The sequence below is a fragment of the Hemiscyllium ocellatum genome, chromosome 6, assembly GCF_020745735.1.
Source record: "Hemiscyllium ocellatum isolate sHemOce1 chromosome 6, sHemOce1.pat.X.cur, whole genome shotgun sequence".
NCBI lineage: Eukaryota > Metazoa > Chordata > Chondrichthyes > Orectolobiformes > Hemiscylliidae > Hemiscyllium > Hemiscyllium ocellatum.
The window spans coordinates 93,173,348-93,194,053 of NC_083406.1; the positions used below are offsets into that span (position 1 = coordinate 93,173,348).

The following is a 20,706-nucleotide window of genomic DNA, read 5'->3' on the forward strand; positions in this document are numbered from 1 at the left end:
TAATACCTGTTGAAAACTCCTCCAAATTGCTGCTTGCTTCTGTAATGACACTGGTTTATGGTTGGAGGCAATTACAACATAGCTCAGCATTTTCATCACTTTGACTAGCTCGCGGAAGCGTACAAAAATAGGAAAGGATTGCAGACGTTAATAAAACGGGGTTCAATGGTTTCTACTCGTGCTTTGTTTTCGCGGTGCAGTTCTGTTTTCCCTCGGAATAAGCTGATCCCGCTCCGCTGACTGCTCTGAGCTGGCAACATGTGCACTTGTCACCTGGGCACCTGAGACTTGTCTAACGGGTCCCGCCGACGCCCAGTGCGCATGCGCAGCAATGCTGACTGCAGCGAGGGGGTCCAGAAGATGGCGGAGAAAATGATAAGGCTGCGAGCGGCGGCGGCGGCAGCAGCAAAATAAACTACAGTCATTCTGTTTTATAAATGCAAGGAGAGATCGAGCTTTTAAAAAAAAAACGAGCCTTGCCATGTATTAAAAGGGAAGACTTCTCTGTACTGATTATTTTCCTCTCAGTGGTGTGGGTTGAATATTGCTGAGCTTTTTTTTCCAGAATATTCCACCCCCCCAACCCACCAATTTCTCTGGTGCCGGTGAATGAGAAACAGGAATTGCTCCTGTCGGAGGACATGGCGAGCGACAAACCGGCGCTGCCGGTAAACATGCAGCCTCCAGCGGCTGGAGCTGGAGAAGACACCGGCGGGGAAGCCGGGGCCGGGGGTCTGGAGCTCGGCTCCAAAGCACAGCTACTACCGCCGGCGGCGACAGCAGCAGCAGACACGGTGGGTTCGATGGTGTCCATCTCTGGCATTAACCCCTCGGTTCCCATTAGGAATATTAAGATGAAATTCGCCGTTGTCATCGGCCTCATCCAAGTTGGGGAGGTCAGCAACCGGGATATCGTGGAGACTGTGCTTAATTTGGTGAGTCTTTTTAAGTGTGGCGATTACATTTGTCCTTAATCTGTGCCCTTGAGGATGGTGGTTGGGGGATAAAAATCGTCTTTCGGGGAGGGGGTGGTTGTGGGTGGTGGGTTTCTATTTTATAAACGCGGAAATGTTGACGTGAATTCTTGTCGCTTTGACATTTTTGTTTTTGGGAACTGATGCGGAATCAAATGCAACCTGGACGGTTTATTGCCATGGGCTGTGTTGCACCTGGCCGAAAGGGTTAAGGTTTCTTTTAATTAACCAGATGGTGTACGCAAGTAGAAATCCAGACACAACCTGCGATAGGAGAGGGCATGTCAGCTGCGTCCAAATGGTGTGGGGTGGATTGGGGGTGCGACGAGAGGAAGAAGGCGAAGTGACAGTATTATGGAAATTGATCTGTTGGAAATTATCCTGTAACAGAAGGAGTATACTGTCGCTATGGTCTGCATCTCCTGCTCGTGTGAGGGGAGGGAGCAACGGATCTGATTTACTTTTCCACTTAAACACTTTGGAAACACTTTCCTAAGACTTAGCCCTGCCTACCAGCGATATAAGGGCTTTGTTTTTGACAAGTTGCGGGTTAAGTCCCTGTCCCATTTGACCAAGTATCAGATTTTCATTATTTGACATTTTATGGGGAAGTTCGAAAGTATATTGCGATGCTTGGTGAAGTGTTTCTGGCTGTTTTAATATCTGAAAGTGCTGATCTCGATGGAATTTCTAATTTCTACTTTTCTTACTAAAACAGCCGAACACACATGAATATATAGATGATAGTAACGCTTTTGAATTGGCAACGAACTGGTTTGAATAACAAATTAGCTTTTGGACGATAATGCAGTAGCGCTGTATTCACATTTCCCTCAATTTTGAACAGATGGGTAAGAGGACCACTATGCATTTTGGAAAACCACCAGACTTGCTTGAAATTGACAAATGACTGCTATACTATTCACCTCAACTTAATCTGAAATCTGTCAGTTATGGAGCTAATGATTGAGAGATACCGCCAACATCTTAGAAACCACAAATTGACTGCTGTTATTGATTTGCGTGGAGCGTTTTCCAGAAGTGTTAAACGTGAAAAGCTCAATCTTGCGCTGAAGTATATTTTATGAAGTTAACAGTAAATTTCCCAGAACAACAACTTTTTGTTTGGAATGATTGTGCATTCTGTTAATTGACTCGTCTGATTCCGTTCTGATTTGAAGGTTACAGCTCTGGAGTCTTAATTATATGGCAGACCTTTCAGTCTTTTGCCTCTGCTGGCTCATTAAAGAGTTAGTTTCACTCCCTGCTTTTCACAGTTGTTTACAAGCTTTTGTACTTTAAGTATTTACTTAATTGCCTTTTGAAACTTCTTATTGAATTTGCTTTCATCACCTTTCGGGCAGCTTATTCCAGCCAACAATATACTATATAATTTTCTTGCCTTCACTCTTCATTTGTTTGACAGTTACTATAAAATTGTATCATTTGATTATCAACTTTTCGTTTGGCAACAGGTATTATTTATTTACTCAATCAAAGCCCTTCATACTGTTTTTGCACCTTTCCCAAGTCATCTTTTAACTTTCTCTGCTGTAAGGGGAACAAGCCCAGTCTAGTGTGTCTTAAATGTTTAATCTCTGGTAAAATTCTTTTTTTATATTGCACCCTGTTTAAGTTGTTGACACCCTTCATAAAAGTATGAAACCCACAAATGGCTACAATTCCTCAACTTGGACCAAGCCAATCTCTTGTAAAATTTAACATAACTTCGTTTTGTAATCTGTGTCTCTGTTTCTAAATCCAAGAATTACTTATACCTTTTAATAGCCTTCCCAACTTGTTTTTCCCCCTTTCGTATGTAAAATCCCAGGTATTTCTGAACTGCCACACTCCTTCAAAATTTTACCAGTTAGTTAATATTGCTTCTACCCTTTTAAGAAAACCGAATAATTTATCTTAAATCATTAAACTTAAACTTAATCTGCCCTGTGTCTGTTTATTTCACCAGTCAGTCCATGCACTCCTGAAGTTTGTTGCTCCTCTCTTCAGGGCTTAGTATATTTGAATTTCCAGTCATCTGCAAATTCTGAAATTATGCCCTGTATGCACCAGATTCAGGGTTATAAATATATACTAAAAAGAGTTTAATACTTAACAGTAGGGAATGCCTTTGTGTGCTATACTTCTTCAATCTTATAAAACTGGCTTAAGAACGAGGGGTGATTCTGCTGGGTTTTGTGACCAGAGGTCCATTTCCAGTGGGCATCATAAGATCACTGCTAGGTTCTATGCTTTTGTGGTCCATGTCAGTGTTTTGGGCTTGAATGTAAGTGGTATGATTAAGAAGTTTACAGGCAATCAAATCTTGGACAAATATGACTGTTAATGAAGAAAGGCTACAGAAAGAAATCATGGACTACTGAGGGTGAGTGGGGTCATTTAGCTCAGTTGGCTAGATGGCTGGTTTGCAATGCAAATTGATGACAGCAGTGTGGGTTAAAATCTTATACGAGCTGAAATTACCATGAAGGACTCTCCTCAACCTGCGTGGTTTGGTGGCTCAGTGGTTAGCACTGCTGCCTCAGTGTCAGGCACCCGTGTTTGGTTCCAACCTTGGGTGGCTGTCTGTGTGAATTTGCATATTCTCCCAGTGTTTGCACAGGTTCCTGTTGGATGCTCCAGTTGCTTCTCTCAGTCCAAAGATGTGTAGGTGGATTGGCCATGATAAATTGTCCCACAGAGACCATAAGACATAGGAGCAGAAACTAGGCTTCAGCCCATCAAGTCTGCTCCACCATTCAATCATGGCTAATTAAATTTCTCAACCCCATGCTCAATAATCCTTGATTTCCCCTTGAGACTCAAGAACCTAGCTATCTCCGTCTTAAATACACTGAATGACCTGGCCTCTACAGCCTTCTGTGGCAATGAATTCCATAGATTCACCGCGCTCTGGCTGAAGAAGTTCCTCCTAATCTCCAATCTAAGGCTGTGTCCTCTGGTTCCAGTCTCTCCCAGCAATGGAAACATCTTCTCAACATCATCTATGTCCAGGCCACTCAGTTTCCTGTATATTTCAATTAGATTTCCCTCCATCCCCCTAAACTCCATTGAGTATAGACCCAGAGTCCTCAAATGTTCCTCATATGTTGAGCTTTTCATTCCTGGGACCATTCTTGTGAAACTCCTCTGAACATGCTCAGAGGCCAGCACAGGGTGCAGTCTATATGGATTAGTACACGTGACAATAAATGCAATTCAATTCAGTTCAAATATGGGCTTATGGAGATAGGTTTGGGGTCTCAGTCTGGATGGATAGCTCTTTGGAGGTTTGCAAACTTGATGGGCTGAATGGTCTCTCTCTTTTCACAGGAGAGATTCTGCTTCTAACCTCTCCCTTTCTTTAGGAGTCTTGACCCTCCGGTTAAACGGCCACAAATCATCTCTCTAATGCAAGCAGCTGTACAGTCCAGTAGGACTATCACAACTTTGTATATGTGGGTGTACAAAGATGGGATGTGTGTATGGTGCACGGTGGATTAGGCTGTTTATATGCTGCAAGTATGTGTCTGATGTATATGTCCCCACAGTGTACTCTGCTACTCTCTCCCCATTTATGCTGTATTTGTCGTCCTCATGACTCCGACAGGGCTCTCCAAAACTAATTCCCTCGCCTTGATGAGGATAAAGTCTCTTATGTAAAATCCTATTGAATATCGTATTTTGTTTATATATTTATAGATGTATTACTGTCCTTTCACTGTCACTGGATCAAAATACTGGAACTCCCTCCCTTAAAAGCATTCTTGGTGTCCCTGCACCAAATGGACTGCAGTGGTTGAAGAAGGCAACTACCCCTCCGCTTTCTCAAGGGCAATTAGAGATGGGCAATTATTGCAGATGCAACCAGTGAAGCACCCATCATCTGAATGCATTAAAAACTCATAATTAACTAAATTTGTTTGAGTCTTTGTATTACAAATAGCATGTTCATATTGTGTACATTTGTGTGCAAAGAAAATGTACTTGTGTTTCATAATGAATGTTTATTTTGCCTTCATATATAGTGATATAATTGTGGGCAACAATCTTTGGTGCACTTTCAACCAGTGGCGTTATTCTATAAGTAGTACTCACTTTGGCAAATTCCTTGACACTTCTTGTCTGGCAGCATGAATAAATTTACACAATGGCGATGTAAATACCACATATTTTGAAATATTCGTTTGTTCAGATTACCTACCTTATCATTGGAATTTTTATTTCGATAGGAAGTAAATTTTCCTTTAGCAGTGTTAATTGCAGCCCACAATTACATCACATGTCAAAACAATGTAATCCAATCACTGGAATTGCTGAAATTATATAGCAAGACATTTTAATATTTTACATAGTTCTCCTTTAAAACACTAACTTAGTTTCCTAGTACAAAGGACTTTGTGATCAGCAAATCCAGAATATATACTCCAATTATTGTTGGAATTTCAATAGAAACGTGTGAATTTGAGAAGAATTGCCATTTGGCCTGGGACATTTTGCCATTTTCAGCATCGTCAGCCTTTTTAATCCATCCTTCCTATTAATTTCACCCTATCCATTAATTCTATCATCTCTGCTTCTATTGATATTTTATCAACATGTTCTTCCTTAGTAAATATTGATACAAAGTACTAATGAAATATTCTAGCCTTGTCCTAAATCTTGAAGTATATTTCACACTCTGTGCCTAATTCCTGCTTACTATATATAAATGAAAGTTCAATAACTAGGTTACAAAACCTTCTGAAGGAGCAAAATCAGCTATTGGACTGTTAAATTTTGATTCAGCGCTCAAGATCCTGTTTTTTAAGAAGTTGATAATTTAGTCACAGAAGTTTGGATTGGCTTAAATTTACTGTGATTTCCTGAGTACTGACAATTTCCCATGCTGGGCTAATCTAATTTACTTACACTTGTCACTTTTCTGTACATTTCAAAAGTGAATCTTTTGGCTCTACTTACTTGTACTATATTTCCTATATTCCATGTGAGTGTCTTTTGGGGGAGGCTCAAACACAAACATCTTTATATTGCATTGCTTTTGGTTCGACGATTTTAACAGAACTGTTTGATTAGCTTTAATAATTAGGTTTGGTAGGACCAGACTCAATCCTGCCCTATAAACAAAATACTGAGCATGCTAGAAATCTGGAACAAAAATCTAAATTGCTGAGGTAACTCAGCAGATCGAAGAGCATCTATGGACAGAAAGCAGAGTTAATGCTTTGTGAACTACCCAGTTCTGAAGAAGGATCACTGGCTTTGAAACTGTTTTCTCTCTACAGATAATGCCAGACCTATTGAGTTTCTTTGACAATTTCTAATTTTGTTTCAATCGTGTCCTTGATTGTCTTTTCTGCAAAAGCTCAACAGGTTTATATTCTATAGTGGAATATGCAGTTGTTTTATACTTCAGTAAGAAATTAGCCAATCGTTGTTACATTCTGAAGTTTGAACACTATACAATGCTTGTTCCTTCAGTGCTTTAACTATCAAGTGGTTCCTTCATTTCCTTTTTTCAGTGCTCGATGGTAAAAAGTAGTGTGGATATATTTGATGCCATTTTGCTTCTTGAAATTTTGATCGGAGAACAACAAAATTTAAGAACTGTTGTGTGACCAGTTTCTCTGGTGATCCATAACAAACAAACATGTCTGTTGTTTGAACACTTGAAACTGAATAGTTGACCATGAGTGTAAAGGGGCTTTGGTGCCTTATTTATACAATTTTGGTAGTATGATTTTTAGATTACGTTTTAGACCAGACAACCAAACAAAACTTCCTGTCAAGGCTTTTCTACCAATTGTCTGCGTGTTCCGTAAGACCATAACTTATTGGAGCAGAATTCCACTTGTCACTTGCTGCTATTCTGAAAAATCCTCCTTTATCCCCACATTCTGCCTTCTGCCAGTTAGCCAGTCCTTTAATCATGCTCGTACCTTGCCCCTAATATCATGGACTGTCACCTTATTTAACTGTCTTTTGTGTAGCACCTCATCAAAGGTCTTCTGAAAATCCAATAGGTAATGCCCAATGGCTCTCCTTTGTCTAACTTGTTTGTTACCTCCTCAAAGAATGCTGCCAGATTTATTAGAGATGACCTCCACTTGATTAGGCTGTGATAACTCAGCCATCTTCCACTTCCACAAGCTCATCCTTGTGAGTGGACTCTAAAATCTTAGCAATGAACAAGGTCAGGTAAACTGGCTTATAGTAACTTGTTTTCTAACCTCCACCCTTCTTAAATAGGGTGTTACATGAGCCATTTTCAAGTTCTCTGGGAAACTCCCTGAATCCAGTGATTCCTGAGAGATCATCAATGCTACCACAACCACCACCTTCAGAACTATGGGGTATAGTCCATCTGGTCCAGGTAATTTACCCATCTTTTCCTTAGTGATGGCCACTGCACTCACCTCTGCACTCTGACTCTCTTGAATTTCTGATATGTCACTGGTATCTTATGCTCTACAACCTGGAGTTTGCCTAAATACTCTTGCTACCACGATTTGAGGCAGCCTTGTCACATGACAAGTCAGTAACAGAATCCAAATTATTACAGAATAGAAGGAGGTCATTAGGTCTATCATGTCCGCATTGTGGCTGTCCAAAGAGCATTTCTCCTGCCTTGTCTCCAAAACCCTGAGCAGTGTTATTTTTCAAATAAATCTAAGTTGCTTTTGAATATCTCAGTTGAGCCTGCCTTTTCAGCAATAAATATGCCTTTTCTGCAGTCCCACTCCCATTTTCATAACTTATTTGGTTGCTTAGCCAATTACTTCAAATCTGTGTCCTTGTGTTCTTGATCCTTTCACACATGCACTACAATGGTTCAAGAAGGCAACTCTCCATCAATTTCTCAAGGGAAGTTGGGAATGGGGAATAAATGCTGGCCCAGCCAGTGAAGCACACATCACCTGAATGAATTAAAGGATAAATGGCTACTAGGTATTTGTGACCTTTTGTATTGTGAAAATTTTGTTGAGTACAAATTCTGTGAAATGTTTGATTTTGAAGCTGATTGCAAGTACTTCCTTTTGTGTTGGTACTTAGTTGTATTCACTTTTAGTCAGGATAAGCCACACAAATGCTATGGATCTCTCTTGACTATGATCAATGATAATACCAAAGAGTTAAAGCAGTAAATTATCACAAGCCATTATGATATGTCATCATGTCATAATGTGCATCACTGTTCAGACTTCTCTTGCATGCATCATAAGCATCTTACTGTGTTCAGGAACATTCCTGTTTTGCATTTGTCTGTCTACAAGCTCAGCCAGAAATTGAGTATTGAACCCTACCTAGAAAAGGTGTAAGTTTATACACTTTCTTTGGCTTTGACTATAGTCTCTGTTTTCTTCATTGCATCCCTTTTCATTGACCCTTAGATTAATGACAACTGGCTTTTCTTTCGTTTCACATTGCGATCAATGAGCCATTTTAACAGTTAATTCAAAACATGAATATTTTCCTCTTGTGCCTGCAATGAATACACCATCTTGACTGAGCAAGTAATGCACCAGTCTTACAAAATCTATTGTAGCTTGAAGATTTTTTTAAGAAGGCTGCGCATATGAGACAGTTTCATGTAAAAGTAAAACCCCATATATTGTTTATTGTGGTGCACTGCTGGCTCGCTCAGTCCACTTGAATAGCTTCGATCCTGCAAGTTTTTCTGGCTACCCTTCAACCTAAGCTTTGAGAGAATAAGAAACTGAGCTAGTCTTGCATTCTGCTGGCGTTGCCTCGGGTCCGATTTGGATGTGCACTTACACCAACTATGCCTTCATAAATGTTGTCAAATGCTGCTGTAACTATTAGCTTCTTGGTTGTCTTAACTTAGAACAAACATGCTTCTAGTCTAACCTTAATCTGTGAATTTGATCACTTCGAATTAACTTTGATTCATTGATGTAGGTGCGGCAGCATTTTTAAAAATTAATTCATGAAATGTGGATATGGCCGGTTGGGTTGCCCTTGGGACTGGGAAATAAACCAGATCAACGATGCCCATGCTCCATGAATAAATAAAATAAAAAATTGTGATTTGCCCATTTATTAGACATTACATTTCATTGTCCAAGCATTTCCAACAACTCACCTGAGCTGATTTTCATGTAAAAGATGCTCTGTTTGAAGCGTGTCATTAAATTTGATCTTGTATGTTTCTCTGCTCCAAAGCAAGCAATCTGCAGTTGTTGATATGCACTTTAATGTATTGCTGATTGCCAATATTTCTTTGTATAAAAGTCTCTGTAACGTGAGTGATTACTGGTGATGTAAATATAACAGAACCCTAGTTCCTGTGCACATTGTGCATTCACTTGCGGATTGTGAACTGCCCCCTCGTGATGTTGCTGGCACTGAATGAGTTCTGTTTCCTGTTTTGGCCTTCATTTGTTGAGCAGTTTCAATGTAGTCTTGCCTTTGGCAATTAAAGCATTTGGTATTTCTCTGAAATGCCTATGCTATGTAGTTGCCATTGTAGTGATAACTAGTCATTTGAGCAACCCCTATCAACATTCTTCTAATTAGGTTTTCCTATGTTGGACTTGATGGGAGCCTTCTGAATAGACAGAGACTATGATAATCACTTCAGAAGAAATCTTTAATTGTTTTTTGCCATCACCAACGAAAGAAGACTTTTAAACACGATCTCAAATGCAAGATTGTGAACATTTAATAATTTTGATTCCATTCATGCAATCTATACAAATATCTGCAATGTACCATCTATGAATGTGCCATAATTACTTCAGTGTCACAATGTTTTTGTTGAATGTTTCACTACTTTTCTGATTTCTGATTACTAATCTGTGGCTTTCAACTATCTCTAGTTCGGTTTGTCACTCTTCTTCAAGCTAGTGATTGTTTTTAATGGTACATCTTTTGCCTTTCTGGGATCAGTATTTGTTAGCATGCCTTACACTTCTGGTTCAATTTTGATTAGCAAAATCACTTCTTGCCCTCAGGAATTGTCTTCCTTTGAATCTTGACCACTTCTGTTTTAATTTTATGCTGCAGTGTTATTAGCACAAACGCATACGAATTTTTTAAATATGCGAACCGATTCTCGGGTTGTCTCGTATATTCCTAGCATTCCAATGTATTCTTTGGATGCAGACCTATGTTGCACATTTAGCAACACAGTGAAAACTTTAATTGCAGTTCAGATGTCCAGTTGATTGTTGAAAATGCCCCCTTTAATTAGATGAGAGATTTTGATCAGATGTGCATTAGGACCCTGTTACAGCCCACAAAACTGAGGATAGCCCTTGATCTTGTATTTGCATGTGTGTTTAAGTGATGAAAATGCATGCTTTTGCAATGAAGTATGTTTAATTTACACATTTTTTTGGAATTTGGATTTCAAAATAGAGACAAATTACTGTTCCATTTGTGAAGAATTTTGTTTTTGGAAAAAAGGTCAGAGTATCCTTATGGAACAGTGATGAAATCCAATGTTTTGTTAAAAACAGATTATAACAGACCTCTAGTTCATGGGGAGATGTTTATGCCAGGTCGTGGAAATATTCAAGGCCATTAGCTTTTCTTTCCCAATTCAGAAGAATCTAGAATGTAAGTATTTTTTGTTTTCAATTCTGTCGAGAAGACACTGGCTTTTAGAAGCCAGTTTAGTTTCTCATCACTGCCAGCAGAAGGGCTTATTTTGTGGCTGTTCCAAATCGGGGAAGGTCTTGATAGAAATCTACAGTCTACTTGAACTGAGAAGGTTTGGGGACTCAGATCTGTGAAGTATTCATGTCAGCATATTTGGAAAGGGCTCGCTGAACGGTTTCAAAAAAAAGGAGTCAGTTAAGTAGCAATGTTTTAAAAATGTATTGGTTTGACATTTTGGAGAAGATTTGAAGCTCAGGTTGTGGATCAGGTTGTAGATCTGCTTGCTTAGCTAGTGGGTTTATTCTCAGGCGTCTCATCACATGCTAGATAACGTCATCAGTGAGCATCTGGCGAAGCTCAATGGCTTCTCCAGAAGCTCACTGATGATACCTAGCATGGTGACAAAATGTCTGAGAACAAACCCACTAGCTCAACGAGCAGACCGACGACTTGATAATGTAGTGGTGTAATTTCTCTGGACTTGAATCCCTGAATTGAATAATCATAGAGATGTACAGCATGGAGTAAAAAATGAGGTCTGCAGATGCTGGAGATCACAGCTGCAAATGTGTTGCTGGTCAAAGCACAGCAGGTTAGGCAGCATCTCAGGAATAGAGAATTCGACGTTTCGAGCATAAGCCCTTCATCAGGAATAAGAGAGAGAGAGCCAAGCAGGCTGAGATAAAAGGTAGGGAGGAGGGACTAGGGGGAGGGGCGATGGAGGTGGGATAGGTGGAAGGAGGTCAAGGTGAGGGTGATAGGCCGGAGTGGGGTGGGGGCGGAGAGGTCAGGAAGAGGATTGCAGGTTAGGAGGGCGGTGCTGAGTTGAGGGAACCGACTGAGACATGGTGGGGGGAGGGGAAATGAGGAAGCTGGAGAAATCTGAATTCATACCTTGTGGTTGGAGGGTTCCCAGGCGGAAGATGAGGCGCTCCTCCTCCAGCCGTCGTGTAGTTGTGTTCTGCCGGTGGAGGAGTCCAAGGACCTGCATGTCCTCGGTGGAGTGGGAGGGGGAGTTAAAGTGTTGAGCCACGGGGTGATTGGGTTGGTTGGTTCGGGCGGCCCAGAGGTGTTCTCTGAAGCGTTCCGCAAGTAAGCGGCCTGTCTCACCAATATAGAGGAGGCCACATCGGGTGCAGCGGATGCAATAGATGATGTGTGTGGAGACAGGCCGCTTACTTGCGGTTCCGCTGCACCCGATGTGGCCTCCTCTATATTGGTGAGACAGGCCGCTTACTTGCGGAATCCGCTGCACCCGATGTGGCCTCCTCTATATTGGTGAGACAGGCCGCTTACTTGCGGAACCTCCACACACATCATCTATTGCATCCGCTGCACCCGATGTGGCCTCCTCTATATTGGTGAGACAGGCCGCTTACTTGCGGAACGCTTCAGAGAACACCTCTGGGCCGCCCGAACCAACCAACCCAATCACCCCGTGGCTCAACACTTTAACTCCCCCTCCCACTCCACCGAGGACATGCAGGTCCTTGGACTCCTCCACCGGCAGAACACAACTACACGACGGCTGGAGGAGGAGCGCCTCATCTTCCGCCTGGGAACCCTCCAACCACAAGGTATGAATTCAGATTTCTCCAGCTTCCTCATTTCCCCTCCCCCCACCTTGTCTCAGTCGGTTCCCTCAACTCAGCACCGCCCTCCTAACCTGCAATCCTCTTCCTGACCTCTCCGCCCCCACCCCACTCCGGCCTATCACCCTCACCTTGACCTCCTTCCACCTATCCCACCTCCATCGCCCCTCCCCCTAGTCCCTCCTCCCTACCTTTTATCTCAGCCTGCTTGGCTCTCTCTCTCTTATTCCTGATGAAGGGCTTATGCTCGAAACGTCGAATTCTCTATTCCTGAGATGCTGCCTAACCTGCTGTGCTTTGACCAGCAACACATGTACAGCATGGAAACAGACCCTTTGGTCCAACCTGTCCACGCCGACCAGATGTCCCAACCCAATCTAGGCCTAACTGCCAGCACCTGGCCCATATCCCTCCAACTCCTTCCTATTCATATACCCATCCAAATGTCTCTTAAATGTTGCAATTGTAACCAGCCTCCACCACATCCTCTGGCAGCTCATTCCATACACGTACCACTCTCTGCGTGAAAAAGTTGCCCCTTAGGTCTCTCTTATATCTTTCCCCTCTCACCCTAAACCTATGCCCTCTAGTTCTGGACTCCCTGACCCCAGGGAAAAGACTTTACCTATTTACCCTATCCATGTCCCTCATAATTTTGTAAACCTCTATAAGGTCACCCCTCAGCCTCTGACGCTCCAGGGAAAACAGCCCCAGCCTATTCAGCCTCACCCTATAGCTCAAATACTTCAACCCTGGCAATATCCTTGTAAATCTTTTCTGAACCCTTTCAAGTTTCACAACATCTTTCCGATAGGAAGGAGACCAGAATTGCTCGCAATATTCCAACAGTGGCCTAACCAGTGTCCTGTACAGCCGCAACATGTTCTCCCAACTCCTGTACTCAATACTCTGACCAATAAAGGAAAGCATATCAAACGCTGCCTTCACGAACCTATCTACCTGCGACTCCACTTTCAAGGAGCTATGACCCTGCACTCCAAGGTCTCTTTGTTCAGCAACACTCCCTAGGACCTTACCAGTAAGTGTATAAGTCCTGCTAAGATTTGCATTCCCAAAATGCAGCACTTCGCATTGATCTGAATTAAACTCTATCTCCCACTTCTCAGCCCATTGGCCCATCTGGTCCAGATCCTGTTGTAATCTGAGGTAACCCTCTTCACTGTCCACTACACCTCCAATTTTGGTGTCATCAGCAAACTTATTAACTGTACCTCTTATGCTCATATCCAAATCATTTATGTAAATGACAAAAAGTACAGGACCCAGCATCGATCCTTGTGGCACTCCACTGGTCACAGGCCTCCAGTCTGAAAAACAACCCTCCACCATCACCCTCTGTCTTCTACCTTTGAGCCAGTTCTGTATCCAAATGGTTAGTTCTCCCTGTATTCCATGAGATCTAATCTTGCTAATCAGTCTCCCATAGGGAACCTTGTCAAACGCCTTACTGAAGTTCATATAGATCACATCTACTACTCTGCCCTCATCAGTCATCTTTATTACTTCTTCAAAAAACTCAATCAAGTTTGTATTGAGAATTAGGTTGCCATTTTATGTTGCGTGTTTCAGATCTTTCCAGCTGTCTTCTACAGTTTTTTTGTGTAATAAACTTATGTTCTGTTAAAGAAAATCTGCAGCCGAGTGAGAGTTTGTCTGAGTGACTAACCAGTGTTAACTAATTAACAAAAAATATGATCTATCAAGCCAGTTTTGACTCTTGTCCAGTAGTCCTATCAGCTGCAGTCGTAATGCTTCATAGTAGTTATTATTCTATCTAGGAAAGGTGTTATCAGCAAAGAAGTCTTTCTCTTTAAACTTCTGTTCAACTCCATCTGCCTAAGGTTTCTGTTAGTGTTTTGGTCTGCTCTGGTCTGTTGGTTCTAGTTTCTAGAACGCTTAGTCAAATAGTTCATTTATACTTCACTGTGGTGTCAATCATTTCCATTCTTTTAGTTCATGGTTGAATACAATTTCTGAGATGTGTACATGCTCTTAACCTCTTCCGAATTAAACTTTTCCAAATTGTTTATTTGATCACGAATATAGTGGCATCAGTACATCCATTTTTGACACTAATTTTGTGGCGCATTGTGCAGCAGAATTGGAGAAGTCTGACATGAGATATAGCTTGTTCGTAAGAGTATGTTTGTTTTGCTGATATGTAATGTGCCTGTGCAAGCATTGTATGAGAGTAACACAACGTATATTACAGTAATTGGTCAGTTTGCTGTGTGAACTGTTGTTTTTGGATTGTGTTTAGAAGTGAAGACTATGCTTATTTTGTAATTCCTGTATGATAAGCACAATGGTTGGATTATGAATTTTGTGCAACAGATGTGAAAAGGTGGTCCACTTTGCTGAACTTTAATGAATGGATCTGGTACCTGGATTTGATCATTCAAAGAACTGCATTGATGATAATAAAGTCTCTAAATTGCTGAGGCATTTATTCTATACAGAAATCAAAGTCGCCAGTTTTGTGTTTGAAGGGGAAGTGTCATTTTGTGAAATATAAGGTGTATAGTTCATGTGTATTCGTATTATTTAGCTTGGATTGCTATGATCTACGCATTTTCTGTGTGCATGAGGTTAATGATTAAGTTTCAAGTATTTCTGTAGCCATGGTGATTTCTTTTAAAATACAATGTAAAGTGAAGATTTTTTGGAGATTAATGGAGTTCTGTTTACATTGGGAGAGTTTACAAACAAACAAAGTACATAGTGTAGTGCATTAGGGTTTCCTCTAGATGATTCTGGAATGTTTTTCAGACTTGGAAACATCCATTGCTTGAAAAGTAGCTTTTTAAGTTTTTGTTTGGCAGTTCGTAGATATCGTGGTTGAAGCTCGGTATATAAAGATACTCTAATTCCTGACAAAAGGGAGATATTTTAAGATGATTAAGAAAAATGCTTACCTTAGTGTAAAATTTTTAGTTTATATGTTCCAAATCAGAAGTATTCGGTTTGAGCCCTGAACAAGTTATTTCAAACAAAGAAAGTCTAAACTTAGATTTACGAAAGCTCCAGGAAAAGACCGTTAGATTCTCAAGATGGGGAATTGAAGCTGCACTTTAATTAAGCTGTATAAATTTGAAAGCAAAGGAAATTCTGTCTGAGGGTGTAGTGTAAGAGTGTGTTCTTAGCATTGATGAGATTGTATTTTACTGCGTGTTTCCAAATCTTTAAATTTGGATTATATCCAAATAGAAGGGCTTATGCCCAAAACATCGAATCTCCTGATCCTTGGATGTTGCCTGACCTGCTGCGCTTTTCCAGCAACACATTTTCAGCTTATATCCAAATAGTTTGGTTTATTCTATTTTTATCTTTTTGTTTAACAAGCTTGTGTTTTATTGTTAAAACCTGAATCTGCAGTATTGTGTTTATCTGTCAGAAAAAGACAACCTTATTAAAACCAAAAATAAAAATCTATTAAGCCAGATTTCGGTCCAGGGTTTGCCGTGTCCAGATCTAACATTAGCTGAGAACATACCAAAATAATGACATTTTCAAGGAAAGGTTTGAACAAAAAGGTTTTTTAAACATTAAGCACTTGCTGGTTCATCTGAACCAATCTGGAATGGGGAGGTGTTTTTGATTAATAGAATGACATATGCAATGTTGGGAAAGGTCACATGCCTTGCTGTTGGTAACTACTAGATATTTTAGCACTGGAGAAAAAAGTTGAAATTTATAAACCTTTCACAAATATTGTCAATTCCATATCCTACAAGAATTGTGTTCTGATGAAATTGAGAAAAAGAAATGAACATAGAACAGTACAGCATTGGAACAGACTGTTCAGACATGATACCTTTCTGACTAAAAAAAGTCTTTTGCCTCTACCTTATCCATATCCCCCTCTTCTCTTTCTATTCATGTTGATCAAAATGCCTCTTAAACATTGCTATTTTATTTGCCTCCTCCACTTCCTCTGGCAGTGCATTCCAGGCACCTACCACCCTCTGTGCAAAACAAAATAAAACCTTCTCACATCGCCTTTAAATTTAGCCTCTTTTATCTTAAATCTGTGTCCTGTAACAATTGATATTTCTACACTGGGCAAACATCTGACTATCCAGCCTATGCATGCCTTTCAATTTTTTCAAAGTCACCACCCTCTGGCTGAAGAAATATTTTGTCACCTCCGTTCTAAAGGGTCGTTTCTTTACCCGAGGCTGTGCCCTCTGGTCCTAGACTCTCCTACTAATGGAAGCATCTTCTCCATGTCCACTTTATCCAGGTTTCTTGTTTCCTGTATGTTTCAATTAGAACCCCCTATCCTTCAAAATTCCGTTGTGTATGTCCATCCTCATGTGACATCCCTGTGGTCATTCTTGCAAATATCCTCTGGAACCTCTTCATTGGTAGTGTATCTTTCTTTAGTGACTGCTCATAAATATTTCAAATATGGTCTGACCAGAGCCTTATGCAGCCTCAGTTGTACATCTCTGCACTTCCTTTTTAGTCCTCTTGAAATGAATGTCAACATTGCATTTGCCTTCCTAACTTTCAAGTGAACCTGCACATTAATCTTGAAGGATTTGCTGATCCTCAGGATCTGAGGCACCTTCTTCCTACAGGCTGCTGAGCACAGAGCTCACTTTGTCCTCCTTTGGGAAGAAGGAATGTGATCACGTCTCTTCCTGCTCCATGGTGAGGAACCTGCACCAGATGATTATCTTGGAGGCCTCCGAAGTAAAGAGCGAGGCTTGCTATCTTCTCAACTCCTGAAGATCCTCCATGACATTGACTCCCATTGTTTGCAAAAGGAGTAGGTTCTGCATGCTTTTCTGGAGTTTGGACTGTTTCCCTGTCTGTGTGTCTCTTTCACTCTGTGTGCCCCTCGCTATCACTCTGTGTGTCTTGCTCATCCTCGCCCTGTGTCTCTCTCTCTCTTGCTTGCGCTCAGATAACATAACGCACGCCTGGGTATTGCCCAGCCCTCATTGCATTTGGGTGTGGGTTGCTTTAGTATCGGAAGTGTTGTGAATGGTTCTTTTTGTTGTGCAATCATCAGTGAACATTCCTATTTCTGACCTTATGATGGCAGAAAGGTTATTTATGAAACACTGGAGGATGTTTAGTGTCTAGGACACTGTCCTGTGGAAGCAACAATGTCCTTGCACTGAGATGACTGACCATCAACAACTACCATTGTCTTTCTTTGTGCGAAGTATGACTGTAACCAGTGGAGAGTTTTCCTCTGATGCTATTGACTCCAGTTTTGTTAGAATTCCTTGATGTCAAGAGCATGCACTTTCTCACCTCACATAAGGAATTCTGCTCTTTTGTCCATGCTTGAGCCAAAGTGTAATGAAATCAGGAGCTGTATAGTCCTGATGGAACCCAGACTGGGCATCAGTGAGCAGGTTATTGTGAAGCAAGCACTGCATAATAAGACTGTTGTTGACATTTTCCATCAGCTTAATGTTGATTGAGAGTCTTCTGATGGGGTAGTAATTGGCTGGAACAAAAACAGAAATTGCTGGAAAAGCTCAGCAGGTCTGGCAGCATCAGTGAACAGAAATCAGTTCATGTTTCGGGTCCACTGACCCTTCCTCAGAATTGATGGTAGCTTGCAAAAATTATTTTGCATGCAGAAGATAGGGTAGCGAGTTTTGAGAAGATTTATAGCTCAGTTTGAGTTTCTGGATCTAAGTTTGCTCACTGAGCTGAGAGATTTGTTTCATCACTAGGTAACATCAGTGAGTCTCCGGTGAAGCGCTGATGGTATGGCCCTCTTTTTGTGTTTAGGTTTCCTTGGATTGGTGATGCCATTTCCTGTGGTTCTTTTTGAATACTCTGTATAAGTACATGGATATAGAAATATAGGAAATGCAGTGTATTCAAAAAGAACTGCTACCCAATGAACCCAGTCCACCAATTTCTCAGCCACAAACCCAAACAAGCAGACAAGAAGCATCTAGAAACTCTAGCTAGTCTCCCCTACATCAGACATCTCGGAAATGACTGCAAGACTGCTCAAACCTCTTGGCATCATGGTAGTCCACAAATCACCAACACAGTAAAATAGCAGCTAGTGAACTTGAAAGACCTTGTACAGGCAACAAGCAAAACAAATGTTATTTGCAAAATACCTTGCAAGAACTGTAACAAACACTACATTGGACAAACAAGCGGAAAACTAGCCACCAGGATATATGAACATCAACTAGCCACAAAAAGACATGACCCACTAGCACGGGTAACCTTACATATGGATGAGGAAGGACACCCCTTCGATTGGGACAATACATCCATCCTAGGACAAGCCAAACAGAGACACGAGTGAGAATTCCTAGAAGCATGGCACTTCATTGGAACTCTATCAACAAACACATTGACTTGGATCCCGTTTACCACCCCCTCAGAAAAAGATCAGGAAATGGTGTCACCAAAGGAAATGGCATCACCAACGGAAATGGCATCACCAACCCAAGGAAATCTAAACGCACAAATAAAAAGCAGGCCATACCAGTAGTGCTTCACCGGAGGCTCACTGTTGATGTTACCTAGTATGGTGGCACAATGTCTGAAAACAAACCTTCCAGCTCAGTGAACAAACTTGCATCTGGAAGATAGGGTAGCGTGGGAGGTGGTAATGAATAAATGACAGGTGGAGATAGAGCACAAGGCAAGAAAGAGAAGAGTAATTGGATAGACAAAGAAGTGGAAAACAATTAGCCTAGAAGAATGAATAGCTATTAATGACGACTATTCGTGGCCAATAATGGGTTGTGTAATAGCAGACCATTGACAACAAATCCTGGTGTGTGGGGGCTGGTGTAAGGACATGGCATAAGATGCCTCAAGCCCTAACACTATTAAACTGTACAGTTCCCCAGTAAAAAAATAAAATATTGTTCTTCCATCTTGTGTTGAGCTTCGTTGGAATGCTGCAGCAAGCCTGAGACAGAGACGTTGGACAGGGAACAAGATTATGTGTTGAAGTGGCAGGCAACCAGAAGCTCCACATCTGTTTTGCGGACAGAATGTAGGCATGCTATGAAGTGGTCACCCAGTCTATTTTTTGTTTCCCCGATGTAGAGAAGACCACATTGTGAGCAGCAAATGCAGTAGTGCAGGGTAGACAGATAAAATGCTGCTTCACCTTGGTCCTTGGTTACTGAGGAGGGAGGAAGTAAACAGGCAGTGTTACATCTCCTGTAATTGCAAGGGAAGGTGCCATGGCGCTGTGGGTGGAGCAGTGTGAAAGTTGTGTTGATTTGACCTTTGCTTGTACAGGGCATTCCTGGGCAATTTTCATGTTGTGTGGTATTTGCCTGTGTTGAACCTGTATTGGAAAAGCTTGGTTCAGGGTACAGCAAGTTCTGGAACACAAGTCTTCAGTATTCTTGCTAAAATGTTGTCAGGGCCCAGTATCCAGCACCTCCAGTCATTTCTTGATATGAGAGTGAATTTAATTGATTGAAGACTGGTGTTTATGAACTTCTGGAGGAGACCAAGATCCATTATCCACTTGGCCTTCTGAACGTGAATTGTTAAGAATGCTTCAGTCTTGACTCTTGCACCAATGTACTAGGCTCTGATCATTGAGGATGGAGATATTTGTGAAACATCTTTCTTTAGTGAGTTATCGTGCACGTTGTCCTGTTTTGTAGCTTCACCAGGTTGACACCTCAAAGTTAGGTATAACTGGTGCTGCTCATTGTATTCCCTCCTGCACCCTTCATTGAATTAGGATTGATCCTTTGCTTAATTGTAATGGTAGTGTGGGGGTATGCTTGGCTATGAGGTTGTGTTTTGTGCTGAAGTAGGATTCTACTACTACTAATGACCCATGATGTCTCATAGATGCTCACTTTTCAGTTGCTAGACTTGTTTTGAAGTCTGTGTCATTCAGCACAGAGATGGTGCTGCACAACGTGATGCAAGGCATTCTTAATGTAAAGGCAGGGCTTTGTCTTCATGAGGACTGTGTGCTGATCACTTTGCCTGATAGTTCATAGACAAATAAGTGAGCAGCAGGCAGATTGGTGAGAATGAGTTCAAGTATGTTTTCCCCGCTTTGGTCCTGTCACCATCTACTGTAGACCTAAACTAACAGCTATGCACATATGACTCAACCGTCTCAATTAATATTACTGCTGCCAAGTCACCTCTTAGAGTACATTCTGCACCCATTCCAACCTCAACATGGTGTTCAATATGCGCCACTTCTGAGTCTAAGCTATGTGTAGTCTGCTAACAGCAGCACTTCTTTTGCTTCAGTGCTTTTCCAGCTCCAGACCGCAGCTACTTCACACCCAGCAAACTTGTATGTATTGAAACCAGAGCCCATTCTTCATTCCATTCATCTCCATGTCACACAACCTGCCCTGAGCCTTTCGATCTTATTTCACAGTTGCAATATCTACTTAAGTAACTGGATGTCTAGCCTTTTGACATTCATTTAATTCTTTTACTATTTAAACTTTCATTCTCAAAACACAATCTCTGGATTGCTATTACTGCAACAGTGTTGACAGCAT

At 41.3% G+C, this 20,706-nt stretch overlaps 1 protein-coding gene across 1 annotated transcript in view; it reads left to right on the forward strand.

Annotated features, from left to right (window-relative positions):
* Positions 1–412: 412 nt before the first annotated feature.
* nbeaa (neurobeachin a) overlaps positions 413–20,706 on the forward strand; it is an 861,601-nt gene continuing 841,307 nt past the window's right edge. Inside the window, exon 1 of the mRNA XM_060826144.1 lies at positions 413–935. Within this exon, the coding sequence (XP_060682127.1) occupies positions 642–935 (294 nt within the window). The 5' untranslated portion in view covers positions 413–641. The remainder of the gene's footprint in view (positions 936–20,706) is intronic.